At 42.7% G+C, this 14,332-nt stretch overlaps 1 protein-coding gene across 2 annotated transcripts in view; it reads right to left on the reverse strand.

The window, feature by feature from the left end:
• The window catches only part of SLX9 (SLX9 ribosome biogenesis factor), a 525,706-nt gene extending 516,698 nt beyond the window's left edge, over positions 1 to 9,008 (reverse strand). Inside the window, exon 1 of one of the 2 annotated variants that reach the window (XM_085648634.1) lies at positions 8,547 to 9,008. In XM_085648634.1, the coding sequence (XP_085504760.1) occupies positions 8,547 to 8,714 (168 nt within the window). In that variant the 5' untranslated portion in view covers positions 8,715 to 9,008. The remainder of the gene's footprint in view (positions 1 to 8,546) is intronic. The other variant, XM_085648633.1, reaches the window with a different exon arrangement.
• Positions 9,009 to 14,332: the final 5,324 nt, after the last annotated feature.

The following is a 14,332-nucleotide window of genomic DNA, read 5'->3' on the forward strand; positions in this document are numbered from 1 at the left end:
TATTCCGTACTGCGCCAACAAAGACTCAGCTCTGTTTCCAGTTACACACTAGGGGTTTTTAGGCTCCTCAATGCATGTAGAGATAGTGTTTTGACTTGCTTTTTCGCTGGGGGGTGTAATCCATTCTGGATTGGAGGTTTGACCTCTGTCACTTTCCTCGGACCAGGATTTCTTATGCTTTAGTGTACTTTTGTCATACTGTGCCAGTGCTTTGTTCCTTTGCATTTTGTCTTCAGTTCCTTTGCATTTTGTCTTGTCGTTTTGATGTGACCTAGCATTAATAAGTCATGTTATGTCATTGGTTGCCTCCCTAACTGTAGAGAACTGAGCTTTTCTTGCATTTATCCACCCACTTTTTGCCCCCTTTCAGGAAACTAGATGCTGATCTTCGACTCTGACAGTGCACTGAGGCCTGCTAACCAGACCTCGTTGCCCGTGCTCCTTCCCTAAAATAGGTCAAGTCTAATTGTGCTACATTTGGCAAAGGACTTTCGCACCCCTGTAAGTCCCTAGTAAATGGTACTCCAAGTACCTAGGGCATGGGTACTAAAGAGTGTCCCTACAGGCTGCAGCATATCTTATGCCACCCTAAGGGACAAACATACTAATTCCACACTAACTGCCATTGCAGGCTGAGTGATATGGTGCAAACCATGAGTGAAAACACAACATTACACACGCCTGTTGTCACTGCATCTAATATATGTTAGTCATACCTAAAGCAGGCCTTTGAGCTTAAAGGCAGGGTGCATTATATTTTATGTGAGGACAAGTGCCAATTAAGTCAAGTTCCATAACTAGATATTGCAAGTGATCAGGGAAGCCATTTTAAAAGCATGTGCTGGACACTGGCGAAAACGAGTTCCCCAGTTATTTCATGCCTTCACTGAAATTAGGGATGTTTAGTATTAAACATCTCATATTAATGAACCCACACAGATGCCAGTGTTAGATGTAATAATACATGCACACAGAGGGATCCTTAGAGGTACCCATTGAAAACCTACCAGTCTCTGGTGTGTTGACTGACTGGCTCTAGCCAACTTGGTGCCAGATGAATTTCTGACCCACAAAGGTGAGGGCCTTTGCTCTCAGGAGGTCAGAAACAAAGCCTGCCCGGGAAGAGGGTGTTCACAACCCCTTCCACAGGATGATCTGATCATTAGCATTCCAAGGCAGGGGAGCTTCAAAGAAGCCACCATCTTTGAAATAGAGTCTGGCTTCCCTCACAGGATTGGAAGACGACCCCCTTTGTCCAGAGCCCTTTGACACCTGCACAGGTGGAAAATTAGATATTCAGGAAGGCGTCCCACCCCCAGGCTAGTACAACCCCTAAGGTGGGTTACCTGAAATGAACACGACCTTTCAGAGTTGGCCATCTTGATGATGGCAAATGTAGGGATTCTTGGATGGGGATTATGCGTACTTCCCACCAGAAGTGGTCATATAGGGGCGTAGTGATTCCAGGCGTAACTAGCCCATAGGCTAATACCCTTCACTCCCCCTTAAAGCCCCTAAATTGAGTATTTAGGGGACCCCCCGATACCATATCGTCAGATTTCATTAGACACAAAAGACAAAGTGGAAGATGAAATCTGCAGACCTGAGAACCGAGGAGCATGGCTGACTTAGCGCCAACCCCGCCGGCCTATCTTCTGCACCCAGCCTTCGTGGAGCAACTGATTCTTCCAGTCGCTGTGCAGACCTCAAGAAATTCAGAGGGCTGCCAGTGCTTTGCAAACTGCCAAAGGAACTCATTTGGAGTTGAGCAGTTACTCCCCTGCAGCCGCAGGCACCAAAGAAGCAAGACCTGTTCCCCCTTCCAGCCACCTATGGAATCTACAGACGTAGCAGCTACCTAGAAAGAGGTAGCAGTGCTCCTACAGGTCATATCCATCCTCCATCCAAGTGTGGGGACGTCAGGACCTACCAGAGCCACACAGTATAAATCGCAGGGGTCGTGGACCCCTTGCAGCAGCCAAGGCTTGTTGAGCCCAGACCCGACACCAAAGACAAGGAAGACTGTCCTGCACGTCAAGGGACTTCAGGGACAGTGAGACACACATCTTGAGTGGCCCGGCTGTCCTGTATGCCCTCTGCAGCAGAAACCAAGACAAAGAGTGAGTCTGAGACTGCCACCACCGAACGCCTCAAAAGACCTATGCACCTGCGCTCCAGAGCCCATGTCCAAGGGAGGTGACGGTTCAAACGGAGACCCCAGACCCACAAGAGCTGGGCCCATGCTTGGGTTTGTCCAGACTGGACTTCCAGTCGCCGCCTGTAGGCTCTTTCTGAAGGTCCCCTCTAACCGTGGGTGACTCCAGCACAGAACCCCGATGCCAAAAGACTCCACTGCACCCGAGCCCCACAGCCCGAGGAAAAGTAGACCAACGGTGTCCCCAAGTGCCTGACCATCTCCAAGGGTCAAGCACCCCTGTGCAACCTCTTTGTAACCGGACCATTCTCCAATCAAAGTAAACTGGACACCGACACCATAACACATCTCTGCACCCCAGAGCTTCCTGAGATGGCCCAATGGTGTGGCCTTGGACCCTGCTCCATACTCCCCTTAAGTCAAGAAGAACAGTCATGTAAGTTACTGACAAGTGTCCGAATGCAATACATATTTTTCCTCAATAGGATAACATTGCCGATCCAGAAAATGTACAGTCTATTTCTGACAACTGTAAAAATTCATAACTTGAAAACTTCCTACCCGAGTCCGATGATCTTGGTATCTAAACATGTATAAAGGTATGAATTATTTTTATAAATTGGTGTCGATTTTTTTATTGAGTATGTGTCTCATTTACTGCCCTTGTCAATCAATCAGGGTTTTGTAACGTGCGCTACTCACCTGTGAGGGTATCAAGACCCTTGTGTGTCTAATAAATGCTTAGCACTACCCTCTGATATGCCTAATTACTCACCCACGCTATCACAAAAGAGCATCTAGAGTGTCATTTGTCCCTCTGTAATTCCTTTGGGGTTTGCCTGGACTCTGCACAGTGTACCTCATTTTGGTGCACTGTATAGAGAGCCAGCTTCCTTCACTGGCCATCTATGTTCCACTTGTTAAGGTCTCCTGCCCTCTATAGATGTCCATTCAGTTATCGGTCTGGCCGTTTTGGTTCTTTGGTACTTTTTTGACCACTGGTGATATTGACCTCCTGTAAGAGGTTGTTTTATATCCCAAATAAGACTTAAAGTGATGGCAGTTTATGGCATTTGAGTCATTGGGAAGTTGCTTGTCTGAGTTGGGGTTTATAATAATTTTTCCTTAACATCTGACTGCATGGGGTACTGATCAAAAACGTAACACTGCTTGGTATATTGTCACAGTGTAACTATCGGAAAAAGGAAGAAAGACATTGTGGTAATGCTTTCACTATGTACCAGTAATACTTCTAAGACTACTATTCCTTTCCCCTTTGGAGTCTCTATATTATAGTACTGCAGTCTTGTAAAGAGGAGTTTAGCATGAACTGTCAAGTATTCATATCCTCTTGGCAATGCGAAGGCCTAACAATATGTGTTAATTTTAAAAGGCATACAAGGTTACCTGTTTTCCAGACATAATTTGCCTGCATAATAGAAGGACTGTACTGGGAAGAGGTGGACTCAGAGACCCACATTAAGAGTGGCCCAAAATAGGCTGTTCTTTATATGAGCACCAGTTATATTGCACAAGACCACATTCATTTTTTTAAGCATGGGCAGATTAAGTGATTTGCCCAGAATCACAGGATGTTGATCCGACGCCAAGACCCGAACCTGGCATCCCACAGTTCCAAAGTCAGGCACAAAGATATGAGGTTCACAGAATGACTGTGTGTATTACATTAGCTGTACCAGGGCTTTGGAAGTGCCCGTAGCAAATCATGTTTTGCAAAGGTGTTCATCAGAAGAGTGTGGGGAGTGCAGTGCACCATTCATATTTAACGCTTAATTAGGCATCTGTAGCTTATCATGAAAGAAAATCAGAAAACATCTGACCACTACTGCTCCCTTACTTCTGACAGTTTCTGTTACCACCCTGCGCCAGTGCATCATTCACTGCAGTCATACTCTGCAGCTCAACCAGGAACTATACTAAATGTAAACCCAAAGCACCATAACTAGACAGCAACATGTAAAGAACGTGAGCAGAGGGACAGAGCCAATCACAGAAAGCTGCTGCAGACTGTGCCATGGAAATACAAAAAAGGGCACACAACAAAGACTGGATGCTCCCACACGGTACTTCTGATGCGTAAACAAGCGAAACAAAATCGCTATCCGGACAGCACAGTTGTTACAGGCGTGTTCGTTGTTTACAAGTAGCACGCCTCGTGGGGTGGTAAGTGCGCTATAATTGCGGGACTAATGCATACATGCTAATATTTTAGAAGAGTAAAGTGTAAGATTTAAAAAAGAAATTGGGAGGGCGATTCGAACAGTGATTCAGACCAGGAAGAATGGGAAACATGAAAGTATACGGAGTGTTTACTGAATACAGGAGTTGTGATTACCAAGTGAAGACCTGATAAATGTACAGTCGTGTTAGCTCACAGACTTGGCATACGTACTGCTACTTACTCTGTATTGATTTTCCTTTTCTGGAATATTAGATGCACAGGATTGCAACTACACTTGATGATATGCACTGAATGTTATGTTTCTTTGACACAATAAATGCAAAATAAGATAAAAAAAAAATTGGAAGAATGTATTTCCCCCACGGACTTCTATTGAAGGAGAGAGAATTTCAGGCAGGAGACAGCAAAATAAAGCCATTGTGTGCTTCAAAAATGTGGTGTCTCCCGACTGAATTGGGTCTATTGGTGTGTATGCTCATGTATTTTAGTGCTGTGATGCGGACACCAACGCTAAAACGTGTGAGTCTAACCCCTGATGCGTGGTACTTGGCAGGACTGTGAGTGACATTTGGCAGGACTGATACTAACGTGCATTATTACCGATAAACACAAAACGAACATATCTATACAAACTAAAATAATTATTTCAAAGACATTGACAGACTTGGTGTATAACAAGTTAAAATAATAATGACGATTTCAAACATGTGAACACTTATCAAGGTATGGGTAGACGACTGCGGTTTCCGTTTGTGCTGCCTGTGGAACAAAATCTTAATGCTTCGTATGTGCACCAATGTTATTCACCTTGCTCCGACCGCACGGTCACTTGGGTGCTTTCTATTTATTCTATTTATACTATTGCCGCATGTGCATGCTTGTTTGAATTTCTAGTGGCAACCGCCGTCCAGATCTCATGATCACTTTGGTGCTCCAGACTCGAATTACAATCGAGTGTGTGTGTCTTTTCGGATTATTAGTGACACCCGCTGTAGCTTGAGCTCACCCATGCGCTTCTACGGTTGGTACTTTTGGGTTCCTACTTTCTTGGTTCTTATTGACAAATCGGTTACATATGGTGTTGCGTATATTGGAGGGTGTATTTTTGTTTATTATGGATTACTCATAATTACATACAGGTGCCTGTGGTGAATTCTTATTGATATATACTATGAATGCATGACATTTGAACTTGAAGACTCATCTATTATTGGCCCGGTGTGGACACACCATTGGATATTGGATGGAATCACTTTTCATTACTTCACTTGCAATTTGCTATTTTATTATCCAACATGATTAAGATGGGAATTTTGGTTGCTTCACCTCATTTGTGCTCTTTTCATGCTTTCCCCTTTTTCCATATCTACATGACCTTTAATTAACTCGTGTTCTTAACCTAATTATATTGTTTTGCTAGAGGATACATTTTAGTGGATATAAGATGGTACTCAAAATGGATCGTTATACAGTTGAAACATTACATTTTTTTCCATAATATTTGATCTTAACCTCAGTGATTATGTATCAGCACTATGTTGTGTTATCTCTAAAATATGTACATATGGCTCACATGAATTTTCTGATACCTTTGGTGTTTGTTATAATGAGGTCACCAAATGTTATGTATTTTGTTTATTCCCTTTGTCCAAATATTATACTTTAGAATCTTTCTTTACATATCTGGGGTTCTATGAAAGGGAATATGTGTGAGGTTAATCGTAATGCTGTTGAGTGTCACTCCATATTGCTCATGTTTTTCTTCTCTTTGTTTGTGAAATGTTTGAAATCGTCATTATTATTTTAACTTGTTATACACTAAGACTGTTAATGTCTTTGAAATAATTATTTTCGTTTGTATAGCTATATGTTCGTTTTGTGTTCATTGGTCTTCTTTCTATGTATTAATTTCTGCCCTGATAAAGTTCTAAAAGTTGGTTTTGGAACGAAACGCATTGGCTAGACCCTGTCATTTATGTGGATTGAAGACAATAGAATAAACAATTGCTACTTATTTATACAAATTAGACTCTCTATTGGATTCACACCGGTGCACTTCTTTACATACGTGTATCTAACAGTGGCAGCTACCGGATAAGCAGTGCACTGGACTTCTATTGACTTTGTACACTTTTTGAACGAGGTGCTCTCACCACAGTCCGCCGCTGTTTCACGTACATAGTTTCTACGTACATTATTTCCCTCTTTCAAAAAGATAACTTGTTTGATCAAGCAACCTATATCAGGACTAACAGCAGCATTCTATGATATGATCTTAATTAACATTTCGGAAAATGTGCAACATTTATATGTAAAAAAACACTCTGAATTCACTAAACTGTATCTTACAAAAGACTTGCCACAAATAATTTATGATTCCTGTAAGACTTTTAAGTTTTCTTGATGCCCCTTTCATTTCTGACTGTCATGCGACCTTCCCGACCAACTGTTTATGTCCACGTTAGCTGCTCTAGCATTAGGTTATCCATAATCTTTTGTATTCTGTGTCTTACTTGTTTCAAATTTGAACGACTTAAAAATCGTTGTCTTTTTTTGTGCATGTCCTATTTGTCAGTATTGCCATCCTATAAGCCAGACGAAATATGTCATTATTTAATATATTCCTAACACACCACACGCTCTCCTGTGTCTACTGACAGGCTAGTCAACTATGGCAATCAGGCTACTCCAGTTTTAGGTCGAGGGACCATCCGGTCTGCCGAAGGCAGAACCGGAAGTCCAGAGATCTTATGTTTCTTAGAGTGGCTATTTAGCCCGCCTCTCTTTTTGGCTCTCCTCCATTGGCTGGCTTCCTAAACGGAGGCCAGCCATTGGAGGAGAGAGCCGTCCCTCCAAATAGGCTTCGTCTTTTTCAGATTCGGGGGCGTGTTCCGTGCTCTTCTTACCACTTTTTAGCCACGCCCTTTTTGGGCGTGTTTTTCTCTCCTCCAGCCAATGGCAAGAGGAGAGAAAAGAAAAACATGCCCCCGAATCCGAAACCGCTGCTGCCTTTCTCCGAGGCATTTCTTCTTCGCCTCGGAGAAAGGCGGCAGTGTTCATGGTGTCCTCTCCCCCTGCTCTTGGCTCCCATGTTGGCGGTTACAAACACGCATTCGTAGGAGACTGGCATGCGTGGATGTTTGAAGGTGGGGTGTAATCCACCAGTCCCCCACTAAGGCAGACTTTTATAAGCAGGAACGTAATATGTAATTGAGTGTACCCAGACCTACCAGCCTTTTACGGATAGCAATACATATTTTATTGAAGTGTGTGTATTTTTGCTCCAAATGCGGTCGCTTTCACTTTCGCATGCTGTGCTTGTTTACATTTCTGTTGCTTTGCTCCCACCCCACCCACTGTCCGTGTTCACAAAGCTCCCACTCCCCCTCCCGTTGGATGGAAGCTGCAGGCTAGTTGGGGGCTAAATGAGTGATTGGTGCACACGCGGGGGCAGGGGATCGTCTGCCGAGCTTGGAGCAGAAAGGCTGAGGCATTTGTAAAAGGCATTTCAATGTGATACATGTGCTTTGGTAAGGTAGATGGTTTAAGAGTGTGGTTATGGCGTTGGGGGTGGGGCGAGTTGCACTCGAGTTCATTAAAGTATATTATATTGGAATCGATGAGCCACACACTCTCTCTCTATCTCACTACCTCACTCTTTCTATCTCACTAACTCACTTTCACTCTCTTTTTCACTACCTCTCTCTCTATCTCACTACATCACAACATCACTCTATGCTTATATATCACTACCTCACAACATCCATCTCCCTCACTACCTCACTCTTTCCCTACCTCACTCTCTCTATCTCACTACCTCACTCTCTATCTACCTCACTCTCTCTCACTACCTCACTCTCTATTTCAATACCTCACTCTCTCTCTCTATCTCACTACCTCACTCTCTCTCTCTGCTAATGCAATCGGTATCACATATGCAAAAAAAGCTAATGCCAATAGAAATGACAATGCCATTTATTTAGGGATACAAAAATAATAAAACAATAATGAGCAATACCAATAGCTCTAACTATAATATTGCCGAGACCATTGCATTGTAAATGCTCGTTTGTTTTGATGTGATATGAATGGTCTCCCATTCATACTTCTTTATCCAAGTGGTATTGGATATGTCTTTTATGTCTACAGTCCTTTTTTCGTTGTTTTACGTGAGCCCTGCCCGCTTACCTTCCCCCCGGGGGGCGCTGTCCATCCAGCTGAACCTCGCAGTCGGGCCGCCTGTGAGAGTTCCTGTTCCTCCTGGCTCCCCAGAGGATCTTCCCCCGCCGGTTGCTCCCCTGCTAGTCGAACGGCCGCGGCGTGCAGTTTTTGACGAACATGTTTGATCTTCCCCATCTCGGCAAGTAACCCGAACCACAAATAACAGCACACACGTGGAAGGATCGGGACCACAACATCCGCCCTTACCGGAACGGAAGCAGTACAGAACGGAAGCAACACGGTTGCTCTCCCTGAGCTCTACCAACACTATGGAAAAACTAAAACAGCGTCGTCCAGGTCCAAAAACGGGGGCTGTTTTCGACAGGCATCTGATATTTGTCCTCCAGTTTGCTGTGCTTTAACAACCATAACCGTGTCACACGCTCTTGAAACGGTTTTTGTAATAATCTGTTAACCTCTACGTGCCCTTTTTAAAAAAAGCCTGTCAATTACTCTTTTCCGACGAAATATTTTGTGTATTACAAACAAATAGTGATATTGGCAGCGTTTGTCCACTTCCCTGAAAAATTGCTTAAATATTTATCCAACTAGGCGCAAAAGTGTATTTTCATCATAATGCTATTGTAAAGGCGCTGAGAAGCACAATTCAAAGATGGCGTTGTTGTTAGTCGCTCTGCTCTCAGAAGCCCCCAATTGAGTACTGTGCATCTGTTAATAGTTCATTGCTTATCTTTGCTTCGCACATTCCGTGAGACTCCGCGAACGCGATAAAGAGTCTCGCATTGCTAGTCCCGTTTCTGGCTTGTTTCAATGACCTTAAAGAATTAATCGAGTCTTAAATATGGGTTAATTATTACACACGGGAATCGTGCACGCTGAAATAATATTTTTGGGATAAAACGAAGTTGACCCAAACCTATCGTAGACTCTTGCTATGACATTGAGCTCCTATTTTACTCTCGGTGTCTCCACAGTTGGAGCGCAAGTTCCCTCTCTTTCTGATTAGTCTATCAGTATAGATTTATAATAATAATTTTATTGGTATGTTAGAAAAAAACATTTATGAAGCTGTATCCCTTAACATTCCCTCTTCCTTTAAGTGGAAATGCTGATATCATGGAGTGCATTCACTCCACAAACACTGAACTGCAGGATGCAACCTGTATAGATTAATACAAGAAATCGTAAATAATCAAAAAGAGAGATTGAGACACATCAGTTTGAAATCCAAAAAAATTCCATCACCTGACGTGATGATTATGCCTTCTGTTGTTTTATTACTTTATTAACAGCCATTTAAAAAAATAAACGACCACAAAAAATACATTTAACTACCACTGTGAATAAAACATAAATGAAACACCACATGACCAACCTCCACCAATTTTGTAGCAGGATCGGAGGCGAAGATTATGCACCAGGTCAGTTTCGCATGTATCCTTCAGCGACAAACCCAAGCCGTATGTGGTTAGGTGCATTAAGATATATGAGAACATAACAGCAGATGTCATGGGTCAAGCTATCGCTATATAAAACTCATACGTAATAAATAATAAAATAATATGTGAAACCGGCGAGAGAGATACAGTTGCTTATCGCCATACAGAAACGTTTCAAGGCTGGTATCACCCTCAATTCCACTTGGATAAAATGGATCATGCAAGAAGCTGAAATTTGTGTTCCTTGATTCAGGGCTCATTGGACTAGATGTGCAGAGGCTTCCAAAGCAGTTCCATTTGTTATAAGACTAGAGGTTATTATGCATGCCGCAGTTTGGTCATCAGATTGAACCTTCGTGAAATTCTACTTAAAACCCATATGCCATGTAGAAGCACTGGTAGTAAGTAGGCTTTGAAAATGCATTGTCCTCGTTTCTGGTCCTAACATAGAATGTAACACTTCCTCGCCATCAATGTGTCTGGTAAGAATGAGTGATGCCAACTAGGAAATCTTCAAGAATGTTTTACTAATCTGGTAACATCAGAGGACTATAAGAATGCAGAAGAGAGCTGCTGTTCAGGCGAGTCCAAAGAGCAATAACTCAAGTAATAACAACAATGGAATCTCTGAACTCTCCAGGCATCACAAAGCAATAGAATAAATATGCAAAAGGTACACAATAAACGCTTTACAAAATAAAAACAAGTAATCACAAGAAACAAAGCAAACAATACAAATAAAAAAAAATTATTATCAATTTAAGAAGTAATCCCCAAAAATGTCTGGCAATTTGAATAATCTTTTGGTGGTCTCAGAATGTGATGCAACTCCAGCACCAGTCTATGGTACTTGTAAAGCACAACTGTCGCTCCGAAAGGAACATCCTGGCACTATCCGGAAATATGGATAATGTTCAGAACATGCATGAATGGTATTAGAGTATTTTAGATAAGTGAGGAGCACCAAGAGTCAGGGGTTGCCAGAATCCAGGTTTTCATTAGTTTCCTAAAAAGGAGTTCTGATTTGATAGATCTAAGGTGGCTAGGTAGGAGATTCTAGGCTCTGAACCCAAGGGCAGTAAGGGATTTGGAGCATCTTCAGGCCACCATAAGACCGGGTCGAAGGGGTTTGATTTCCCTATTAGCATGTTCTCCATCTTATTGGTGTTGCACTTGAGCTGGGTGAGTTGCATCCACCGAATGACTTCTGTTAGGCATAGCTTAAAGTTCTACTCCGAATCTGTTGAGTTGCAATCTGCGTAAGACGTAGTTTTGATATTAAAGGATGATATCAATGAGATGAGAGGGGCCATGTAGATGTTGAATAGCACCGGGTTAAGGGTAGATCCCTGTGGTACGTCTGTGGTAAATGTAAATGTGCTTATATAGCGCCGAATCACCCCTGGGGGTATCTCCGCGCTGTACTCATACCGCTGTAGGAACCCTTCCTGGCTATCCGTGTGAAGTGTCCACTCCTGGGCACCCCCATGGTGAAGCCAGGCATCCCAGCGCTGTTGGGGCCGTTATGGAGACTAAGCAAGCTATTGCCCAGAGTTGCAGCGTGGGACCCATGATTAGAATAGGCACTGATGCAAGAATATCAGGTCCGCGGAATTTATAGCCCGAGACCCTGCCGCGTCGGGAATCGAACCCTGGTCCCGGACCAGTGCTCTGCATCGAGGTCTGCCACTCTAACCATTGAGCCACACTTCTCTACGTCTGTGGTAATCGGTCATTCAGTTGAAAGATAGGGTCCTAGAGTAACCGTTTTCCTGCGGTCGGAGAGGAAAGACTAAGGCCAGGCTAGGGCAAGATGGGAAATGCCAAAACTTTTCATACTGTTTAATAGTGTGTCTTGCAAGATGGTGTCTAAGGCAGTTGATAAGTCCAACAAGATCAGCACTGCATCTTTCCCCGTGTCTAGGGTTAGTTTGAAGGTATCTGCAAATTCCAATAGTGCAGATTCCGTCGAGTGTTTAGGCCGATAACCCGACTGTCGGGGTGCAAAGCCTTGGCCTCTTCCAGGAAAATTGTTAGCTGCTTTTTGACCAGTTTTTCAACAATTTTGCTAAGATTAGAAAGATGGGCCGAAGGTTGGAGAGGGTGGAGGGGTCTGGGACCGTTTTTTCCTGAAGAGGTTTAACTGCAGCAATTTTCCAGTCTGCAGGGACTTCCGCTGTGGCAAGTGAAGAATGTATTATATGATTAATTACTGGATTGATGATATCCACAATGGCGTGAAGTACAACAAGTGGACTGGCATCAAAAGGGGAGCCAGATTTACATGAAAGAATTGCTTTACTAGACTGTGCAGGCTAATGCTATGAAACGCCTGGAGAAATGGCCCTATGTAAGAGGGATCCACCTCTAGATCTGCAAGAGATGTAGGAGGAGTACTAAAATCTTTTTTGTAGGTTTTGAATTTTTTCTTCAAAGAAAGAGGAGATTTGATTACATAGGGTATGCGAAGGAAGGATATTTTTTATCTAGAGCTTTTGGGTGAGTGAAGGATCCAACAATTTAAAAAAATAGATTTTAGGTCCTCTTGAGCATCTGTTATTTGCTTAAAATATTAGTCCTTTTTTTGCTAATTTGATTTGCAAGTGGTAAGTTTTGAGGGCCACTCTGAATTGGGCTAACTCTTCAATTCCAGCTGTTAACAGTGGAGATGGTGGTCTGTCAGTGCCTGTTTGTACCAAGGGGCTAAGGCCTTGCAAAGATGTTTCTTTTTTGATTGGACTGTGGAGGATAATTTGTCACTAAACTTGGTGATGCAGGACTTAAAACACTGGGCATCTTCAATAGTGTTCCGTGATAGAATGGGTCTGGATGCTAATACACATTTGGTCAAATCAGGATTTGTTAGCATCTTGGTCCATTCACAAATCACTATTGGAATGGATTTTGGGGAAGGGCTAGCACTGGGAATTTCAATGCTAAACTCGATTAGCATATAATCTCTCCAGGCTTGAGGTAAAGGAGTTTTGACTGTCAGGGTGGGGAGATTAGAGCATACCCCGCCAAGGGTATGATTTACGCAGTGTGTAGAAAGTAGCACTAACTGTTGGAGCCCAAGTGTTTCAAAAGTATCAAAGAGGTTCCCCACTCCAGGTTAATTGTTACATTCTAAACGGAGGTTGAAATCTCCCAGAAGGGTAAAATTAGAGTATTGAAGGATTAGAGGGCCTAATGTGTCCCCAAGGGTTTCGAAAAAATCGGACTTTGGTCCTGGGATGGGGAGACGATGTATCCATCCTCCTGCGAAGGAGAATGATCCATTAAGCCTGAAGCAGAAGCCAAGGCTTTCCGTAATTTTCAAATAAGGGAGGTCAAAGTTTTTGCATTGAATTGATTCTCGATAAATGAGAGCAAGTCCCCTCGCCGCATATTTATTTTATCTTGTCTACAGATTGTGTATCTTGGGGGAAAGGCATGGACAATGTCAGGGTTCCACAAATCTTCAAGCCATGATTCTGTGAGAAAATCGAGCTGGGAATCAGTCAGTCAATATCTTGACAGCAGATAAGCCCCCCCCCCACTCTTTAGAAGATTAGCTGAAGGCCGGTTGTTAAGAGGGTTTGGCTGTTCAACAGAGGACCTAAATTCGGTTCTACAGTTTCAACAGGTTAGAAGGCCCTTAAAATGGTAGGTACTAGACAGGTATCACAGTTTTGGGGGACAGTATTAAGTGATTTCAAAAAGTCTGATGTCATGGAAATACCTGAATGACTTCAGGCAGTGTGGCTGGCACTGGCCTTATTCAGGACTGGTGCAGATTGACATGCCATTCAGGGAATTCGATGATTGTTCACATTCACTTTATGTTCATAATAATCAAAGAATAATTATTTCCTAAAGTGTTATGCATACTCTTTGATATTTCCATATGTTCAAAATCCACCCAAGTATATATTTATTTTCAGTGTCAGTGTTATTTAATAAAACTTCCCGTTTATCTCAGGATTTCTTTTTGAAAAGGTTTGATTTTAACCACAGAACATTTAATCCACCATCCATGATCTTTCAACAATACAGCATGGCGACTCACTAGTACCACCAAAACAGGTTCTAAAAAAGTTAAATTTATTTTTTAACCTTACCCGGTTTCTCCATCAATACCGAGCTGGGAACAATGTTTATGTGTTTGTGTTTTCGTGCAATATTAATAATGTGCAAAATGTGATTTTACACTCAGTTCTACATATGCATACATATATTGTACAGATTTCTTTCAAATTAGTTTTCAATGACATTCGGAAGTGTGTTTTCCTGACCTTTGTTAACTAGGCCTCAGTTAGGGTCTGACAGCCATTTTAACCAAAATGGATTGTCATGTGTTTTCCACCCCCTCCC

The sequence above is a fragment of the Triturus cristatus genome, chromosome 3_2, assembly GCF_964204655.1.
Source record: "Triturus cristatus chromosome 3_2, aTriCri1.1, whole genome shotgun sequence".
In the NCBI taxonomy this organism is placed as follows: Eukaryota; Metazoa; Chordata; class Amphibia; order Caudata; family Salamandridae; genus Triturus; species Triturus cristatus.